Consider the following 22,465-nt stretch of genomic DNA (forward strand, 5'->3'; position numbering starts at 1 on the left):
ATGATGAAGATGAAAAAAAAATACACCTACATCAATTAAGTTAGAAATTTCATCAGAATCCCATAGTCGAAGAAAATGAAAGAAAAAAAAAATAGGAAAATATTCTCAAATTTAATAATAACTACAAAAAATCAAATTATTGATAATTTTTTATGATTATTTTATAATATAATAGGGGATAATGACATTTTTTTATTCTATTATCATGTAAAAAATTATTTTAATTAAAAATAATAAATTTATCTATAAAAAATTTAATTTTACACCGATCGATTTTTTATCCAAATTACCCCACAGTCCCTGTTACTCTAGTATTTTGATTTAAGAAGAAATGAAGAATAGCTGTCTTCCTCTTTAATTCTCTGTCGATCTTCCCACTTCTTGCTTCCAAAACCGGGCATTCATTTCTAACTTTTCTTTTCTGCACTATGGCAGCCAAAGTCAACGGTAACTAACATAATGTGAGACATTAAAATTTAGTTTAAGATATTTTGAAGATAAAATTCTTCAGCTTTTTAAATCTTTTTAGATTACTATGTTAATTGAAGAAGAAAGTTTTTCCATATACTTAGTCGTTTTCTCTAATAATAGGATGTTAGGAAAATTTAAACATAAAAATTAGGAAGTCATTACTCCATTTTCTACTTAAGAAGTCATAACTCATTTATTACATAATTAATTACACATTAATAAAAATAAAATGTATGGAAACTGCACTCGGTTTCGGTTCAAACAAAGCCCCAGAAAAACCGAAGTGTTGTCAAAGGTCACGTGACGTAATCAATGTTCATAATCCCTTTATATATCCAGCTGAAAAAAGTCACTGCAAGTTATAAAAAAAATTATTAAAATTTAGTTGTGATGAAAGTAATTGGCGAAGTGCTTATTCATCTTACATTAACGCATTGTTCTTTTGAGTTGATGTCACTATTTGTGTGTTTTGGTACGGATAAATTTGTGACAATTATGTGTTTTTCTTAGCGAATATGCAGTGATTTGTAGGAGCAGATTTTCCGAATGCAATTCATATTTCATCCTCGCATATATGTCCTGACTGTATTATAAGTAACATTACCAAATTAATCATGTTCGAAGATGTGTGGTGGTCTTATTTCAGAAGAACAACAATAATGTGTGTGGTAGTGTTATTTAATGGCATTTTGTACTGATGTGAGTGAATGAACCGATGTTAGTGTGTGGTGTGGGTGTTGGGTGCAGGAAGATGGTTGGACTGTGAGTGAGGGGGGAGGAAGATGGTTGGGTTGTGAATGAGGGGATGCGCACCGGTTACATAACCGGTGTGGTGACATGCGTGTGGCACCAGTTACATAATCAGTGTTAGTGCAATTGGAAAAGTGACATTGGTTACGTAACTGATGTCATGTGTGTTGATATTTTTAAAATTTTAATATAAATTATTTTATTTTTAAATTTTATATAATTTTAATTTTTTTTAATTCATATGAATTCTTTTTAATTATTTTTATAACATCAAATTATAAAATCATTTTCTTTTTCCATCAAGGGTATTTTGGTAACTTTCAAATTCTATCTATTTTCACAATTTATTTTATTTATCACATCAATCAAATCTCTCAGTAATTTTCATAAAATGATCTCTAAATTCACTCATTTTACCCTCTAAATTTATTCCAAAAAATACATATATCCATCCACACAAATCCATCTTTACACTCTTCCTCAAATCCATCCACACAAAGGAACACAGCCTAAAAAAAATTAGTTAGCTCAGTTTTATTAAAAATTTATAACCATTTATTTAAAACTTTAATTTGTACTTTTACTTTTATGTTATTTACAAGATTCGATTTAGTTTTTTTCCTATAAAAGTATTTAACCTTTTTCTATTTTAATTTTGTTTCAATTTAGATTTTTTTTAGTATTATTATTGTTTTTAATAAGATTCTCCAAAGCTTTTTAAATCATTCAAAAATTAAAATTTATCTCATCAGATTTACCTACACAAAAGTTGTATTGGTATGATGTTAATTTTACTAAGAAACTATTAATAGTATCAAATTGTCTCGTTCAGAATTAGGTGATTTTATCATGATTTCGGTTTTAAAGATGTGTCAGTATATTAAAATAGAAAGCAATCTAGTCACTGGCTTGGACTCTAAAGGGCGAAGTATTTCGGTTAGATTGTAAAATAATGTTTTTTTATATTGAGATTTTAAATAGGAGAGAAATGAAAGTTTTATTTTAAATATGTAATTTGTGTTAATTATAGGTTTTAGTAAGTGAAAATTTGGGGTGTTAAAAACTTAGTTGAAACATGATGTTATTACTTGAAGGAAGAGTATGATTCACTTAAGGCGAAAAGAATAATGTGTTTTAGACAACTAACCTATAAACTTCTATAAATCAATTGAGGTTGTTGTTGAAGATCAAAATGAGATCCATCTATAAAAAACTCTCTAACGCTCAAGTTCATGTGGTATTATGATGAATTTATAGACCTTCATAATCTTATAATGAAAAGATTTTAATCAATAATTATTTAAGTAACCATGTAATAGGTAGATACATAAGTCATCCAAATTCAGAATTCATAGATTTAGTTAAGCGGGTGAGCTAGTTTCTACATGAACGAGTGATAATTCTCTATTTTTACACATTTTTTCAATATTTTTTTTTATTAATTTGATCTAGTGTGTATTTTTTTTTAAATTAGATAAAATTTCGTTTTTTTTTTCCTAAAACTTATTGTTTTGTGAAAATTTAGTTAAAAATTTGTTTTTAATAATGTTTCTAGTGTAAATAAAAGCTTTGGGTTGTTTTTAGAAAAATAAAAGAATAGAAAAAAATAAAATAATATAGAGTCGCATTTTGACCATGGCCTTTGTTTTAGATTTGGTAAAACACGTAGGAGGGAAAACACAGCACGGTCCAATTTGAATTGAAACAAGCCAAACGGGCTTGACTAAGGCTAACCTGGCCATCACCTTTGGCGAACCGAGTTGCTGCATCTCTTGGACCAAGGCCGAGCCAGAGCACTTGGACTCTGAAGCTTTATTGGATTAAATTTCTAGAATTAATTGGAAGATTAAATGTTTAAAATCTACATAACTAATTCCAGTGACTAGGATTCATGGTATTTTTTACGATATAACTCATTCTACTATTTTATTTGAACACTAATAATTATTAGAGTGTCAGAATACCAATCAATACCAAATTCTTATATCATTGCATACACTAAAATACTATCATATAGAATTTCTCTTTAAAATTTCTTAAACATCATAATTTTGCATGTTCACACAACATTTCATACCAATTATCATCTTATATACCCACAATAACATTTTTATTTCAATTTCATAGTAATTAGGACTATAAAATCCAATTCAAGTATACACAGAACATCCAAAGTAACTAAAAAAGAAAAAAAAAAGAAAAATGGAGCAATTGGCACTATACATGAAATACATCCAAACGATGAAAACCATTTCTCCAACCACATACTTCAAAACAAAAATCCCACCGGTCAAAATTAGGGGTAGGAAAAAAAATCTAATTTTCTTGATCTGATCCACTTTTGTTTCGATCCAATCCATTTGATTAAAAATCCAATCCATTTAAAATACATTTTAATGGATCTGGATTTCAATCTAATCTACATTTTATATATTTTATGGATTGGATATCCATTCTCTAAATTAAGATTTTCAAATATAGATAATCCAAAAACTCCAATCCAAATTTTTAATTTAAATTTTTAGTTAGGTTAGGCTAAATGTTAAGATGGACTAGGATAAATTCATACTTTGACGGACCTTGCTCGACGACCTGTCAATTGGGGTCCAACGAACTGAACGAGTCAATTGGGGTCGACGACCCAAAAAAGTTGAACGAGTCTGACGATCCAAACGGGTTAGGCAGGCCCGAAGACCCGAATAGATAAGGCGGGCCCGACGATCCGGCACGACGAGTCAGACAGATCGAGCTGACCCGATGACCTACACGGGTCGACCTGGCCCGACCTAACGATTTGGATGTGTCCTAGACCTGGACAAAGCTTTTTTACCTTGTGGGATTTTTTGACCCTAGCCTTGTGGGTTGGGCCAAATTAACAGCTCTGGCCAAATTGTATCGTGTCGGCCTTAAGGTCATAAATTTTAGAAAATTCAATTTAAATTTCTTTTATAAAAAAATGGAATCAGGATTTTGAACTTTATCCAAATATTTAGTTTGGATTTAAATCTTGATCCAAAGATTTGGATCTGGATTTAAAAAAAATATCCAAACTAGTTTTGCTGAAAAAATGAATTTGGATCGAAAATTTAATCAAATTATTTGAATCTAAAATAAATGTGAATTGGATCATTAAAAATCAAATCCATGATCACCCCTAGTCAAAATGAAGATTCACTTGTCTAGAATCAACTGTCAAAATTTTAGCTTAATCTCACGGTTAACAAAGCAAAAATCGTCATTTTACCAATAAGACACAATGTTGAAAATAAAGTAGAGCTCAACACTACAAAGTGGCATCCAGCTAAACATGTCAAAGTGAGCCAACCCGGCTCACACGGGTTAGCTTACCACGAGCCGAGTTGAAAATGAGTGAACCCAACCCGACTCACTTTATGGTGAACCAGAAATTTTGCAACCCGGTTCAACCCACCACAGGTTGGTGGGTTAAGTGGGTTGGCTCACCAACCCACATAAAAAAATTATTTATTTATTTTTAAGTATTCAAATATTTAAATAATTTTTTAAGCAACTAATGAGAAAACAACCACAATAAAAAAAAGAACTAATGTCTTCTTCATGCTCACCACCAATATATGATGAATTGTTTCCAAGAAAGTATCCATATAATCGAAGAAAACATGGTTAATATTTCACATTTTATGTCATGATATTCAACAAAATCTAAATAAAACAAATTACACATTTTTGTCATGCTAATTTAGGAAAATTTTGTTTAAAAGACGGTTGCTTGAGTAATTTACTATGAAAATTATAGTTAAATATTAAAGTATCAATGTATATAACTTGACAATCAAATTAATTAAACATTCAAACTATTCAATATTATTGAGTAATATTCTAGCATTTAAAAATATGAAATTGTGAACCTATATAATTAGGAGTAGTAAATAATTATTAAAAAAAATTTTAAAAAATTGTAAAAAAATGTTGGTGGGTTAAGCGGGTCAACCCACCTTCAACTTGGCTCGAATTCGTTTAACTCGTGGGTTAAGTGAGTCGGGTTGAGTTCAACCCACTTTTGAAAAAAAATGAATTTTTCTCAACTCAATCCGGCTCGAACCTGTGGTGAGCCGGGTTAGCTCACGGGTCGAAACTCATTTTGACATTTCTATGTCCAACGCTGATCGGCTCGTAAAAGCCAACGCTCAACACTGCCATGGTGAGGCTTAGTGTTGTATCAGATATCATCAATCACAAATTAAGGTTTTTTGAACAATCTGGATCTGTTTCATTACTCCAATTGGTACTTCTACTATAGGCAATGGTCAAAAGGAGTTTTAAATTATAGTAGGTAGCACCAATTAGATCCATGATCCAACAACTCCATCTTCCTCAAATACCCGCAATTCAAACAATGCAATCAATTTCAATTGAATCATTTAAAAGATCAACATACCACAATCATAAGCATCAATAATTCATCATAGCATATCAAATACTTCACAATCATACAAGATATGACTCACTCACTCTAAAAGCTATTAGCTTCCCTTATTTGACAAAGCGACTCTACAAACCCAAACCGTTGAAAGAACATCAAAACACATCTAACTCCACAAGATGCTCTATTTACACATAGAAACATCACAAGAACGATCAGGACCTACCATTATGATAACTGATCAACAAAGACTCATATTGATGATTAAAACGATACATGCAAGCGAAAGATGACTCACATGCGATAAAAAACAAGATTAGACCAAACAGAGGACCAAAAACTCAACTTACGCGATTTGAGAAACTTATTAGTCCAACTTTAAGAGCTCACAGAGAGAATCAATCCTGAGTTCTTCAATCAGATGACCAGAGAGACATAACTCCTAAAGAGAAGTAAGAGAACTCTAGAAAAGTAATTTCAATTTAAAATAATGAAACTTTTTTATAACAATTTTATTTATACTAAAACCTTTGCATATTAAAATAGTCGATGTTCACTATTTTAAACCACTAATCCTTTTACAATGTCATTTTATTGGGTCTCACAAAATACATAAACATATATATATATATATATATATATATATAAATAAATAAAAAAGTAGATTACACAACAAGTTTGAAAATTTTTAGTTGTTTGTGAAACTTTATTTTCGCACTACTTTTATAATAAAATTTTTATGTATAACCACTTTTAATTTCGATATCAATTGAGTGTTATAGTTTCAACAATTAAAAAATTAACAGAACAAAAGTCAAAAGTCAATAAAAAAATAATTCACAGACATATTCTAAAATTAAAAATACTAAGTATTTGAGAAAGATTAAATCAAGTAAAATTTAAAATACAAGAAAGACTAAATAAATTTTTAAAATAAAATATATTTAAACTTGAAAACACATACAAAAATAAAATTTAATATATTTAAAATGTTACATAAAATACTTCTACACAATTTTATCCTTAAGAAACACTTCCAAAAATGAAAAAAAGATAGAAAAAAAAATTAACTTGTTTTTGACGTTAACTTATGTGGTACCAGGAACAATAATATTTATAATAATAATAATAATAATAATAATAATAATAATAATAATAATAATAATAATAATAATAATAATAATAATAATAATAATAATAATACTTTGTTTTGTTTGAATATTTATTTTTCGATCATTATCTTTAGATTTCGTATAAATTATTTAAACCACGATAACGCATCTGAGTCATATAATCATATCCCATGTTGAGTCATATACACTTTTATTTTAGAAAAAATTAATTAAAATATCTTCTTCTGATTCTAAGTGGACAACACGATTTTAATTATCGCTTGAAGCATATTCAACGCTCGTACAGTTCATCAACTGAAACACTTAGCATTCATTGTTGTTAGAGAGCAAATAATTAGAGAGAGCATTATTTTTTTAAAATATTTATGAGTTTTAGAATTAATTAGTAGTTGAATTGTTTAAAGTTATAAAATTCGTTTACACGCGACCATATAAGAAAGAACGAAAAACAATGAAATATTATCTTTATTCCACTGTGCATATTATTCCACTCATAAATATTATCTTTATTTATGAGTTAGAATTAATTAGTAGTTGAATTGTTTAAAGTTATAAAATTCGTTTACACGCGACCCTATAAAAAAGTACGAAAAACAATGAAATATTATCTTTATTCCACTGTGCATGTATACTACTAAAACATCAGTAAAAAACAATTCTGCTGATATAATCTTATTCTTTCACTAAATGGATTACTTGAAATAAAAATAACTAATAGATATAAGAATATACTAAAAAGTATAAAAATTAATACTTCGTCCGAAGATTTATCATTTTGAAATTTTTTATATGACTATAAACTACAATTATTTTAGAAATGGAGGTAATAAGTAATTATTAACTATTATATATATAGAGTATATGAATAAAAGAAATAATAAGTTTCTTCTTTTGTAACATATCTTTTATATCTATAATATCTTATACATTATAAGAAAAATTAATATTAATAATGGTTAAAATCCGTCGGTAATAGTCAAAATCTATTGTTAAATCAGAATTACTGTCGGATTATCGACGATCAAAAATTTGTCAGTAAAACTCTTGTTGATAAAAATTTTATCAACGAAAGTCATGTTCCGTCGATAATTATTGATGAAAAAATCCGTCGGTAAATATGTCGATAATTACCAACAGAAAAATTTGTCGATAAAATTTGTCGGTAATTATCGACGAAAAATCTGCCGGTAATTACCTAAAAGTCTGTTGGTAAATAACGTGCACTGTTCATATTCTTCCTCCTCCCTTTTTCATTTTTTTTCATCTTCTTCATCTTCTTCTCCTTTTCCTTCTTCTTCTCCTTCTTCTTATCTTTCTTCTCCTTCTCCTTCTCCTTTTCCTTCTTCTTCTTCTTTTTCTTATTCTTCTTCTTTTTTTTTTCTTCTTCTTCTTCTTCTCCTTCTCCTTCTCCTTTTTCTTTTTCTTATTCTTCTTCTTCTTCTTCTCCTTCTTTTTTTTTTCTTCTTCTTCTTCTTCTCTTCTTTCTTTCTTCTTCTTCTAGTCTTCAAGTGAGCTTTGGGGGAGAAATTTTCCACTCCTTTTACCGACGGATAAATTCGTTGATAAATTCGTCAATAAAAAATTTAAATTATTGACAGATTTTAAGCACCAATGGATTTTACCGATGGAAAAATTCGTCGGCAATAAAAATTTGGGCAGAAAATTTCATGCTTCTTTTATCTAAGAATTTATTCGTCAATAAATTCGTGGGTAAAATTTTTTTAAATTATCGACAAATTTTACCGACAGAATAATCCGTCAGTTATACAAATTTGGATGAGAAATTTTTTGTTTATTTTACCGACGAATTATCGGTAAAAAGTTCGATAATTCAAATTTACTGACTAAAATATATTCGTCGGTAAAATTTCGTTGACAATTTCAATATTTTTTTGTAGTAATATCTCTCATATTCTCACAATAACAAAATTTTAAACACTCATAATATTTTATATTATAATTATATATATGACTTATAATATTCCATGATATAATATGACTATCAAAATTTTATAAATCCGCATCTCAATCACATTAAACTTAAGATCAAAATACGAACTTAAGTAAATGTTCAGAATATATATATATATATATATATATATATATATATATATATATATATATATATATTTAATTTAAAGTACATATTTTATGGTATGTTATTTTTAGTTGATTTTTTTTATTACAAATTAAATAACGTTTGTGATGTCACCGTCAACATAGGATTGCGGTGAATGCGGGGAACCAAGCTTCCCGTCAATGCAAGACATCGTTCACAACTTTATCTAAACAAACACTTTAGGTTAACATATAATAATTAAGGTTTAAAAAAAAGTATAAAACAGTATAATATTTAATAATTTAAGTGGAAGAACAATTTAAATTTGTGAACAAATAAATCATAAATTACATTATTATAATTTGATTTCATCAACTCTTTCCATTTATCCATTGCTTTAATATGTTTACAACATGCATAAAAGGTGAGTTTAGGCGTTATATAAAACTATAGTTATTAATTTTATTAAATATGATAACTTCAATTATTTTAGGATATGCTAATTTGTCAAGCTCACAATCATATTTATAAACTGATATAAAATCTTCCAATTTGATAAAATTAACGGTTGAAAATTATATTTTACAAAGGGAATTTAACCCATTTTTTTATAATCATGTTAATGAGAAATATTTATTGGTTTTTTGCGTAACAAGTCCAAAAATTAAATATACATTGTATAATATTATTGATTTTGTTGAAACAGTTTAATATAAATTTGTTACTATTATGATCAATGCAATATTTCGCTTAAATGTTTGAAATTTAGTTTCTCTTTTTCAACCATCAATTTATTGGTACTGGTCTCTTCGTAACGAAATGACTTCTCCTTTTGGTTTTCTTATAAGAATAATAGATAATACATAATTTATTTCTTATAAAAGGTTAGTGGTATTAGAATAAAAGGTGAATAATTTAAATCAATCTTACTATATCGGATTTCTTTAAAAAATAAGAGTTCTTTCTAAATGAAATATGATATTATTACAATATATATTTTGTAACTAGTTTAACATTAAATACAAGTATGCCGCCGCCTCTTCTTACTAGCCGCCACAGAATTATTAATTCAATGCTTATTGATTTATTCCTTTACACTTTTACATAGGGCGGCCAGATTCAGTGTCGATTTACTTTTCAAATCATAATTAGTTAATTATATCTAAATATGATTATAGTGATTTGTTTCTAAATTTGTAGTTCGAAAAAAAGTGTTTTATTCTAATCTGTACATTTTTTTACGTAAATAGACTGAAATGGATGTTTTAAAAGTTTTGTGTGATAACAATAAAAAAACAATTATTTAGTAGTTTAATGACTTATAATTTAGGACACATGATTACTTCAGTTTTGAATAAGTAAATTAGTGATACAAATTCTTATTTGTTTAGGATAATGTAATTATATTATGTTAGTAAGATAATTATTTTAAGATTTACCTACTTGCGTTAGATAGGATTTTTTTTTCAAAATTGATTTAGATTTGTAGAGTATAAGATTTTCATAATTATATCATTAGTTTGATAATTTCGCTTATATCTATTTATGTTTTTATTGTCATAGTTTAGTCTTATTTTTTTTCTGTAAGAATAGATTATTAGTGAACTTTAGAGGACAACTAGTTAAAATGTCAAACTTTCATAATACCTAAACATAAACTTTTTATATATAAAAAAAAGTAAGTTTAACACTAAATTGTATTTTAAATAATCAATTTTAAACTAATCACATTATAAAGTCTAGGAACTAATTTATTACTAAATTATATAACAATATAAATATCATACTTTTTATATTAAACGAATTTTCTGTTCGGTCAAAACTAAATTATTATTAATTTACACTTTTAGAGAATAAAATAATTATTTACCCAAATGCTTAACGATATTTAGTGACGATTAATTTAAGGAACTTGAAAGATATTAATTTAAAAATTTTAGAACAATATTCAAGTTTATTTTAAATTTGAATAACTAATAAAGTATTTAAATTTTAATCATAATATAATTAGTTTTCAGCTCTCACATCTCTGATTGAATTTTTCTTTATAAAATATTATATCGCGTAGTTATATCAATTTCAACTACAATTCTAGCATTAAAATATTTCATATCAAATATGAAATTTATGTTATTTGTAAACCATAGTAAATCCTTGTCTGGGTTAATATCTGAAGCCTTATCCAATCTAGTTTCAAATATTCACGTCACAACTTTTGAAACAGAGTACCATGTCATATAATGCGGTCAAAATCTGACCCCGGAATGTTCAATGAGTGCTCGCTTGCACTTGTTCTATGAAGGTTCATGAAAGCAAATTGTTCCATTTTTAATTATTTTCTGGTTGAACCAAAAGTTGACGACTCTGCCTCTTGAGCTAATTAACGACGCCATTGCTGTGGACATTTTCTTCTTGGTTAGACCAGATAATCACTTTCAGTTTCTGAGACTTTTCCTCCATACCCTTTTCCTTCTTCTTCTGCTTTTCCTTCATGAGTTTTGCTGGTTTGATCTAACACCACATCTTTCATCATGGGAAATACTTGTGCCAAAGGAAAACCGATTGCTCATGTATCTTCCTCCAATTTTTCTGGTTGGTTCCTCTTCTTTGGTGCTTTGAAGCCACTGTGTCTCTTTGTTTCCCTTTGTTTGTGCACTAATCCCAGAAAGAGTTTCAAGTTTGACTTTTTGTTTCTCATGCTCAATGTTGGCACTTTTCCTATTTAGTTTCTGATGCTTAAAACTTTATGTTCACTACAAATTATAAGCACTGACGTCTGCCCCAGAACTTCGAATCCAAGATGCATGCCCAAAACTTGTTTGCTGATTTTACAGTTAGAAATTTGCTTGCACGATTATGTTGGAAAGTTAATCTCATTGCTGCTTTTAACTTGCTTCTTATCTGTTTGTAGGAAGTAAGAGGCCTGCAAGTAAGCCAAGGCAGTATTCAAATTCTTCTGCTCAAAATCAAGCTCCAAAATCTTCAGAATCAATTGTTACCGCATCCATCTCTAGTAGCCTAAAGTCCTTCAGCTTGAATGATCTAAAGGAGGCCACTAAGAATTTCAGGAGAGAAAATTTGATCGGAGAGGGAGGATTTGGGCGTGTCTTCAAAGGATGGATTGATGAGAACACATATGGCCCCACAAAACCAGGCACCGGAATTGTGGTGGCCATTAAAAATCTTAAACCAGAAAGCTTCCAAGGCCACAAGGAATGGCTTGTATGTGTAACAACAACCATAAACCAAAGTTTTCTGTTTAGACTAATCAATGGTCTTGCTGTGCTGATGACTAAATTTACTTCCTTTGTTCTGGCAGGCAGAAGTCAGTTATCTTGGGCAGCATCAGCATGACAATTTGGTGAAACTTATTGGTTATTGTTTGGAAGGTAAAAACAGGCTTCTGGTTTATGAGTTCATGCAAAAAGGAAGTTTGGAGAATCATCTATTCAGAAGTAAGTTCATTTCACTCTAATCATATTTTTGTAAGCTTTTACAATACCAATTTGAGCTGAACCAAGATTCCTAAATCAACTCATCCTACCCTAAAATTTTGTTTTCTGTTTCTGCAGAAGGTGTTCAACCTATGGCTTGGGTTACAAGGGTCAACATTGCAATTGGTGTAGCAAGAGGACTAGCGTTCTTACATTCCCTGGATCAAAATGTCATCTTTCGTGATTTGAAGGCTTCCAATATCCTACTTGATTCAGTATGTGACATTAAAAGTTTGGTTTGTGGATCTGTAATGACTACATATTCTGGTTTACACATTCTTAAAGAGTAGCCTAATGCATATGTAGGACTTCAATGCAAAGCTTTCAGATTTTGGCTTGGCAAGGGATGGTCCAACCGGAGATAATACTCACGTTTCAACTCGAGTAATAGGAACTCAAGGCTATGCTGCACCAGAGTATGTTGCTACAGGTATCAAAGTTTGAAATCTAAATTTAGCTCAAACTAGTTCCTTTTTATCCTAAATACTTATGAAAGGTCATTTCAATAGTCATCCTTGGGCGATTTCTAAGTTGGTTTTGAATTGAACAGGTCACCTGGCACCAAGGAGTGATGTATACAGCTTTGGTGTGGTGTTGTTAGAGTTGCTTACTGGTAGGCGTGCTGTGGAAGATGACAGACCTGGATTTTCAGATGAAACTTTGGTGGATTGGGCAAAGCCATTTTTGAGTGACAACAGAAGAGTTTTGAGAATAATGGACACAAGGTTGGGGGGTCAATACTCTAAGAAAGGGGCAATGGCTGCAGCTGCACTTGCACTGCAATGTCTCAACACTGACCCCAAATTTAGACCCCCTATGGTGGAAGTTCTAGCAGCATTGGAAGTGCTTAATTCCTCAAACTCATTCACAAGAACACCACCAAGACCTGAGAGCCATGCAACCAAAAATCCTGCTGGCCATTCTCAAAAGTAAATGCAAAGTATAATGAATGCAACCAAAAATTCTGATGGCATTCCATTAAATTCACTTCTTGTTCTCCACCTTTTGGATGAATGCTTCTGCATCCTTCCATGAAGAAAAGAACAGAAGAATACTTTGTTATACCAACAAACAAATACTTTGTTCTTTCATTTCTTTGCCTCTGCCAAGAATTGTCACCTTTGCGGGTTGTTCAGAGTGTAGAGTATTAAATTGTGGTAGCGGATAGCTTCTTATTACATTGTATGAAGTTTTTGAGCATTTAGGATGGCTATTGTTCATGTACAAAGTTGGGAAATTGAATAGTTAATGGATATGTTCATGTAGTATCTTCATACGTTATATACTTAATTTGGCTTTTGAACTAATTGTTTAACAACATTAACCTCCATATAAATTAGACAAAGTAATATACAGAACGGTAGAGTTTTAATATTCTTTATTTATTTATTTTTAAAAATTTAAGATTATAGAATTATACAATTATAGGATTTGTTATAAAATAAAGGAGAGAAGGAGAAGATAGAGTGCACACTGATTCTTTGTGTATACCAAGAGGAAAAATCCCAAATAAAAAAACAACCTAAAGGATACAACTTAATGATTACAATAGTTAATGCAAAAAGTTTAGATTAGATCAATAGTAATCAATCATGAGTAGTTGTTACCAAGTCAATTGACATCCATTAATTTCATAACACTTCCCTTGGATGTGAGAATGTGTCCTGTTAAAATCTTACTAGTAAAAATCCTTTGGGGTAAAAATCTAGTGAAAGAAAAAGAGTAGATCATTCTTTATTCTTCGGTATAAAAATCCTGTTAAAATCCTACTAGTAAAAACCTTTTGGGGTAAAACCTAGTGAAGGAAAAAAAATAGATCATTCTTTGTTCTTCGGTATAATATTATTCATCACATTTTCTATTTTTCCCCTTATGTAAACTTACATAATTAATATAACAAAGTTCAATCTTGTGAACCAATTGTTCAAATGTTCTCTTTGACAAAGACTTTGTAAATAAATCTGTCAGATTTTCACATGAACGAATATTTTGGATCTCTATATATCATCATTTCTTTAATGATCATGAGTGGAAAAGAATTTTGGAAGAATATATTTTTTTCTATCACCTTTAATATATCCTTATTTCAATTGAGAAATATATGCACTATTGTCTTCATATATGATTTTTGATTCCATTTTTCCTGATGATAGACCATAAGTTTGTTGCAAATGTTGAATTATAGATCTTAACCAAATACATTCATGACTTGCCTCATGTAATGCTAAATTTTTGCATGATTTGGCGATATAGCTGTTATGGTTTGTTTCACATACCGCCATGAAATTGTTATGCCATTGCATGTGAACAAATACCCTCTTCCTGATTTACCATTATGAGAATCTGGTAAATAATCTGCATCTAGATAACACATTAGATATGATTTTGAATCATTTGGATAAAATAAACCCATATTCATAATGTCCTTAAGATAACAAAGTATATGTTTTATTGTAGAACAATGTCTTCTTGTAGGTGAAGAACTATATCTTGCTAACAAATTTATAGCAAATGCTATATTAGGTCGAGTATAATTGGCAAGATACATTAGTGCTCTAATAGCACTAAGATGTGGTCCTTCCAAACTAAAAAGTTCTTCGTCCTTTTCTTGAGGTCTAAAAGGTTTTTTATCAACATTTAATGGCCTTACAACCATTGGACTGCATAATGGATGTGACTTGTCCATTTAGAACCTTTTAAGCACCTTCATTATATAAGCCTTTTGATATACAAAAACACCTTCATTTAAATACTCAATTTCTAATCTCAAAGAAAACTTAGCTCTTCTAAGATCCTTCATCTCAAATTCTTTCTTTAAGCAATTAGTTGTCTTTGTTAGTTCATTAGGAGTTCCAACGATGTTTATGTCATCTATATAAACAAAAATTATGACAAATTCATTTTCTAATATTTTCATATAAATACAAGGACAAATAGTATCATTTGTATACTCTTCTTTTAACAAGTACTCACTAAGACGGTTATACCGCATACGTCCTAATTGTAAGACCCGTGGAATTTAATTAATTAAATAAATAAATAATTAATAAATACGAGTAGTTGGAGCTTTTATGATATTTAATATGGATTGATGTGACATGGGAAAAGTACTAGCTCAAGTGGTTGAGAGTACTTGGGTTCAAGTCCTATGTATGCCAATTGTGTGTTATTTAATTGTTATTATTTTATATATATGTTGATCATGTTTAGAGATAATATAATCATTGAATTATATTAGTCATCATGAAATATGAATTGGTTGAATGGTTGAGCATTGATTTGGCTTTGGCATGGATGTGGGTTCAAACCTTTGAGAACCCAAATTAAACTTTATTTTTGCTAAACTTAGTTTTGGCGTGAATATGAAAGGGTAGAGAAAACCCTAGTTGGGTGGGCAGCCCAAGGGAGGCTGGAAAAGCAGCCCATAAGTGACCTTGAATGGTAATTGTTGACATGAGAAGCCAAGGTGGTTTGCTTCTTAAAGATTTGATGAAGATTGAATGAAGCTCTTTTGAACTATCTTGAAGCCATTACCATTGGAATGAAGCCCACATTGATGAAGGAAAGGTGATTTGATGATAACCATGTTGATCAAGGCTAGAACGTGTGCTCTCCATGTAGTTACATCATTAAGAAAATGTATTTGAAGTTTGTAATTCATATTGTAGACCTTGTAGCATGAATTAGATGTTTTGGTCTTATATGTGTCTTTTAATCTGTTGAATGGTTTTTCAACAGGTTAAAATGTCTTTTTTAGTTTGTTGAATGGTTTTTCAACAGGTTAAAATGTCTCTTTTAGTCTGTTGAATGGTTTTTCAACAGGTTAAAAGGTTGGCTGCAGTAGTCTTAAATCGCAACAAATTCAATAAGTTGATTTAGTTTTTAATCGACTGATTTCACTTAAGTAAAGTGAAATCAACCAATTGATTTGAAAATCAACCTATTGAATTTCATAATAGTTTAACTATAAAAGTTGTGATTTTCGAAAGAGAGGTCTGTTGATCATTTTAGAGCGTGATTTTGTTTTAGAAACTTGTGGAAACTCTCTCCTTCGTGATCATATGTGTTGCAGTTGTTGAAGATTGATCTTGGATCAAATTCTTGGAGCTTTTGGCTTGGTTTGAAGCTTGGAGAAGTGGTTTGTGGTAGGCTGGGCTGTGCTACCACTCAGGTTTGATCTTTCTCAAGCTTTGTGTGTGTGCCTGGTGGTTTTCCAGGTCTGCAAGAGGGTTCTTGATGTGCTGGTGTGATTCTTGTGTGATTCAAGGGTCTTTTGTGGTGTTTTTGCATATTTTGGAAGTGTAAGAGTGGATACTTTGTAAATCTTTTGAAATAGTGCAAAGTCAAGCTCAAGTTGCCTTGACAAACTGGATGTAGCTCAGGTTTGAGTGAACTAGTATAAAAATCTTGTGGTGTCCTCTCTTCTCTAACCTTTCTCTCTTGCATTTTCATTTTAAAGTTTCAAGAACTTGTGTTTTAATAATCTTTTTCATGTTCTTGCATGTTTCCATGGCAACTGCAGCATTGAGTATGTTTACATAATCATTTGGAACCTGTTTTGATCATTTTTGTGCATTGTTCCTGGTTTAAAATTCAAATTCGCATTTCTACATTATTCCCAGCATTTCAGTCGGCTGTTTTCCTGTTTCAATCGATTGATTATACCATAACAGAATCTGTTTAGTAAAATCAATCTGTTAACTCTATTTTTGATCAACTGAAAGTACTGTCCAACACCTTTTGCATCCTAACTTGGTGATCCATTTGATTCAATTAAAGGTGGTTTTTAGCTTGCAAAGATAGCCTAAATTTTTAACTAGCCAATTCAACCCCCTTTTTAGCTTTTCAACCATTTCAAAACTAAGAGTAATTACATTCCCTTTAATGTTAATTTCGTTTTTAGGGCAATTAAGAGTAATTAACACCCAATTAAGTGATTTTTGAGAGAGAAGGAGAGAGCTTTGAGTTGATTTTCGTTCTGCACATTGAGAGAGTAAGTTTTGAGTGATTTTGGTGCTGTGAGAAGAACCTTGGAATTCTCAAGCTTTTAGCAAGGAAGCCAGGTTAGGGGAGCCGAACTCGTTAATTGGATGTATAAATACGGTTGCATTTTATGAATTTCGGGTTTCTGGAATTTTTCCAGAAACTGCCTGGCAGGTGATGAATTTCTGCCAAGCGACTCATTAACGCTATGCTAATTCTGGGTTCCAGAGACGGATCCGCTTGGCGGCACTAATTGGCCCGCCAGGCGACGCTTGTGTCCAATCCAATTCTGGGTTCTCCCTGATGAAGGGCCTGGCGGTAGTGGTTGAACCACCAGGCGACACGAGGATCTTGGCTCGATTTTGGGTATTTTAGTGTTTTTGGAGGATTTTGATCGATACAAAATCATGTTCTAATGTTTGTGAATAATTCGACATCATACAATCCTTAAATTCGTGGAGGTTGGGGTTTAATTGAGTTGAACATTGTATGAATGTGAGTTTTAGGGTTGATGATTGGAGTCTTGATGAATTGGATATAATTGTTATGTTTTACACTAGAATTGAGTTGGATATAATTAAATTTGATTATTGGTAAGCCTGTTAATAGGTTCACGAGCCTAATGATGAAAATAGGCATAAAAATGCTTGATGAACTATTTAGGAAGGGTTATGCAGGGTTTGAAATTCTGGGATTCTTTCCAGAATAGAATGCACCGCCTGGCGGCTCAATCCTTGCTGCCAGGCTCCATCGCAGAATGAGTGACCTGCGTGGTGGTTTTGGTGCATTGGCAAGCTACGGACAGTTGGGATCAATGGAAAAGAAAATATATACATAGAGTAGAGATCTATGGAAATGCCATTAGGAGGTTAAGTAATAAAAAGAAGAGAGAAGGGGAGGGAGACGAATTATTAAGTTGTGGTAAAGGAATGAAGTAATGATAATACAATAGTGGTTACAATTTACACAGGGACCAACTGAGTTCCGATATAAGGCAAGTTTGGAATGAAAATGTTTCCATTGAGTTGGTTAATGGGTATCTGGAAAATGATAAAAGCTTGAGTGTGATGAATCGTTTATGATAGCTAGTTAGGAATTGCAGTTTTATAGAAGAAAAGTTTGGGATGCATGTATTAGGATTGATTGGGGCATGTTGGAATTATTGTCACATGATCTGAGACTAGTTTAGCATGGGAGCTAATGGATTGGTAAACTTAAGATTAAGTGCATTTAAGCGTTTTAATAATAATATGATATGAAGCGAATACTTGTGACATAGTAATTATAATGGACGCAAAGCATAGTGGGCACTATTATGGAGTTAGGATATGATTAATGGACCTGGTGGAATGACTAACTAAGTAAGGATTTGAATCGTTGGTGCCTGAATCTAGGCCAAAAAACCAGTACTGCGCAACTACTGGTATGTCGCTTGGTGGCAAGCTATGCTCCGCCAGGCGATAGCGTCAAAATAGAGAGGACTGGGAGTTCGTGGCGCTTGGCGGCAGGGATCATCTCGCCAGGCGAAAGAGTCAAAATCAGGGTATGCAGAGGCGCTTAGCGCCTGGTGGTACGCACCCGCCAGGCGGTCTGGAGGCCTGATGCACTTGGCGCCTAGAGTGTTGCGCCAGGCGAAACCAGGAAGCAATTGGGGTTGCTTGCTTTGGTTGCGTGATCTACAATGCTTTAGTGATGCTTCAAAGGTGGGTTTGCTGGTGTTTCTTGAGTTGAGCTCAAGATAGGGGTTAAGCACGTGGCATTTTCCTCAAGTTGAGCTCGAAATTGCATCCCTCGAGTTGAGCTCGGGATGGCGGATGAACATAAGGAACCCTTGAGTTGAGCTCGGGTTGGCGAGTGTTGCTGGTGTGAGTGTGCTGGTTGTGGCCAGTACGGATGGGTCCAGAAAGATTCCCCTCCTCAGTAAAATAGCTGACGAGTTTGGTAGTCTTGGGACGTTACGAGTTATGTTCGTATATGGAAACTCCACCTGGTGTTACGGTGTATGATCCATAGCATGGCTTCCCGCACGTGCTATATCGGTTGTGGTCGATAGGTATGGCAGCAAGACACCTTTTGGTAATCACTAGAAGACGTACAACACGATTCATATGGTTGTGGCCATGTGGTATGGAACTAAAGAAAGGAAATTTCCTTGATGTGAATTCGGTGTTATATATAAATGTGCTTTGTATAGATATTTTGTGTTTATTCTATTAGCTCACCCTATTTTCTTGTGGTTGGCGATGATCGTGTACTCGGTACACATGAACAAATGATGTTGTAAGTGGGACTGGTGAGACGTAGAGCCGGAGCGGGGCTAGACTAGGGATATTTCATCATGGATTTATATTTTATGATTTTAAATCAGATGTAAACTCTTATATTATCAGACTTTTATTTATACTGGATAATTACCCTTTTGAATTTCTGATATGGTTAAAGATGTAATAAGTTTGAAATTTCCCACATTTTTGGGAAATGAGGTTATAATAAATTACGCACATTTATGTTTTCTTTATTTTCTTGGTTTTATTATTTTAAATTCGTAATATCCGATTGGGATATTATACTAATTGCTTTAATCAATAAAAGGACTAGTTCAATTTTATTGAATAATCCTCTTTAGAATTTGCCTTGTTGGACAAATTAAATCCTTCAAGGACTTTCATATAAATGTCATTCTCAAGAGAATCGTACAAATAGACTATAGCATCATCCATTAGATATAAATGCAGACCTTCTTATGCAACTAGGATAATCAAATATCGAAATATTGTTGCATCCAATACTAGTGAATATGTCTATTAACAAATCAATACCAGGTTTTTGTGAAAAAACCTTGAGCAACTAACCATGTTTTGTATCTAACAATTGAATCATTCTTATTTTATTTTTATGCAAATATTCATCTCTACCCATCGGGCTTTACATCGTGAGGTGTGCGAACTATAGGTCCAAAGACCTTTGGTTTAGTAAGAAAATATAATTATCTTTATATTGATTGCATCTTTTCATTTTGGTCAATCATTCCTTATTTACAATTTTCAATGATCGTTGGTTCTTGATCCCTATTGTGACTCATACCATTCATAACTGCATTATATGCAAAAGCCTCATCAATGTTGACATCATTTTGGTTTCATATTATCTTATTCATGACATAATTTATTGAGATCTAATCATTTTCAACAATTTTAGGTATTTGAGTTCTTTTTTAATCAAATCATTAATTACGTCAAATAAATCTTTTGATATTTTCACCTTTTTTATTAGGTCATATTGAATTCTAGGTCCTTTTTTCTCATTCAAAAGTGTTTATCTTTGGAACCAATAGGCCTACCACGATTCAAGCGTGTCTTTGGATAAATATCAATTTTACTTGAAGCATTAGCAAATGATATATATGATCTAGTTATCCATTTACTATTAGTAAAATCATCTAGTAATTGATTGACTAATTTTGTAAATGAATTATCCTTTGAACTTCCAGTTCACATCTTTTGTTGAGAGTCAAGGTGAGATAATGATAATTAATTCCAACTAATATATTTTTTTCAATTTTTTTTCTTTCTCCCCTTAATGTTGGAAAAACTTCATCAAAATGACAGTCAACAAAATGAATAGTAAATAAGTCGCCTTTTGATAGTTAAAGATGTTTTATTATTGATGGAGAATAATATTCAACATATATTCTCAATTGTCTATGAGGATCCATCATAATCCCTTTTGGTGGGGAAATTGGAACATATATACCACACCCAAAATTCTTAAATGAGAAATATTAGATTAATGACCAAAAACCAATTGTATAATAGAATATCTGTGATAACTTGTTGGCTTGATGCAAATCAAAACTACAACATACAAAATTACATATCCCCAAGTAGTCATTGGAAGATTTGCTTTTATAAGTAATGGTATTGCAACTAGGTTTAGAAGTTTTCTTAACGATTCTACAAGTCCTTTTTTGAGTATGAATATGTACTACTGGATGTTCAACTTCAATTCCAATTGATATACAATAATCATGAAAATCATGAGATGTAAATTCACTAGCATTGTCAAGACGATTTTTCTTAATCGGATAATCTAATAAGTGAGCTTTTAACTTGATTAACTATGTTAATAACTTTGCAAATACCAAATTTTAAGTTGATAATAAACAAATATGTGTGATCATCTAGTTTATGCATCAACTAAAATCATGAAATATCTAAATAATTTACATGATGAATGTATTGGACCACAAATATCACTCGTATTCGTGCTAAAAATGAGTTTGACTTATTTCTAATTTTCTTTTGTAATGATCTTATTATCAACTTTCCTTTTTGAAGGTGCAGTAAATGAGAAATCATTAAATTGAAGAAGTTTTTTGACTTTTAAGTGGATATCCACATGAGTTTTTCAACTATTTTTTGCATTATAATAGATCCAGGATGACCCAACTGATCATGCCAAACAAGCAATTCATTTTTGATTCGTAAACTTTTGGTTTACCATGACATGTATTTCAATTGTATTAATATATGTGTAGAACAAGCCATAAATTTCTCCAATAAACATTTTGTTTTTATTCAACTCAAGTCTAGTGATATAAAGATATTTCATATCTCTTTCATTGTTTGTTTTAATATGATATCCATTTCGACGAATATCCTTGAAACTTTATAAGTTTCTATTAGATTTCTTGGTAAAAATATAACAGCTCTTTTGGAGCGTTCGATTAAAGTACCAGAAATAATGCTACTATTGAATTTTTGCATAACCAAACAAGAAAAAAAAAAGTTACTCTTGAGAATTGTATGAGTTGTTACACTATAAACAAAATGCGGTATATTTATTAGTCTATACAACACTACTGCAAACCAAATGATCATAATTAAATTTTAATGGACTTAATAACCTCAACTCGTTGAACTTACCACCCAAAATTAATCAACTCTACAACTTATATATTATCATATAATATCAAATTAAACTAAGTATAAAACATCATCTCCGAAAACCTTTGAACCTTTATATATGTATATTATAACAAAATCAAAACCACAAGTCCATATCAAAACCCATGTTTCACTCTCTTACACATAATATGCATATTTTAATATATCATTAACTTAAAAGATATCCATTTGTAATATATGTATAATGTACAATATTGATATTTGAA

At 31.0% G+C, this 22,465-nt stretch overlaps 1 protein-coding gene across 1 annotated transcript; it reads left to right on the forward strand.

The window, feature by feature from the left end:
- Positions 1-11,103: 11,103 nt before the first annotated feature.
- On the forward strand, positions 11,104-13,577 carry LOC114186687 (putative serine/threonine-protein kinase PBL2). The gene is made up of 6 exons (XM_028074663.2): positions 11,104-11,407; positions 11,727-12,037; positions 12,135-12,270; positions 12,388-12,524; positions 12,616-12,739; positions 12,860-13,577. Exons 1-6 carry the CDS (start codon positions 11,347-11,349, stop codon positions 13,240-13,242), a joined length of 1,152 nt encoding a protein of 383 aa, XP_027930464.1. The 5' UTR covers positions 11,104-11,346; the 3' UTR covers positions 13,243-13,577.
- Positions 13,578-22,465: the final 8,888 nt, after the last annotated feature.

Source organism: Vigna unguiculata, chromosome 6, assembly GCF_037176805.1.
Source record: "Vigna unguiculata cultivar grain cowpea cultivar isolate G323 ecotype 2 chromosome 6, ASM3717680v1, whole genome shotgun sequence".
Lineage (NCBI taxonomy): Eukaryota > Viridiplantae > Streptophyta > Magnoliopsida > Fabales > Fabaceae > Vigna > Vigna unguiculata.

What these genes read in the sequence shown, in the direction of transcription:
- LOC114186687 (XM_028074663.2), top strand. Translation starts at nt 11,347, where the DNA reads ATGGGAAATACTTGTGCCAAAGGAAAACCGATTGCTCATGTATCTTCC. An exon ending in CCAATATCCTACTTGATTCA is followed by an intron (nt 12,525 to 12,615) that starts GTATGTGACATT and finishes ATGCATATGTAG; the next exon opens with GACTTCAATGCAAAGCTTTC. An exon ending in ACCAGAGTATGTTGCTACAG is followed by an intron (nt 12,740 to 12,859) that starts GTATCAAAGTTT and finishes TGAATTGAACAG; the next exon opens with GTCACCTGGCACCAAGGAGT.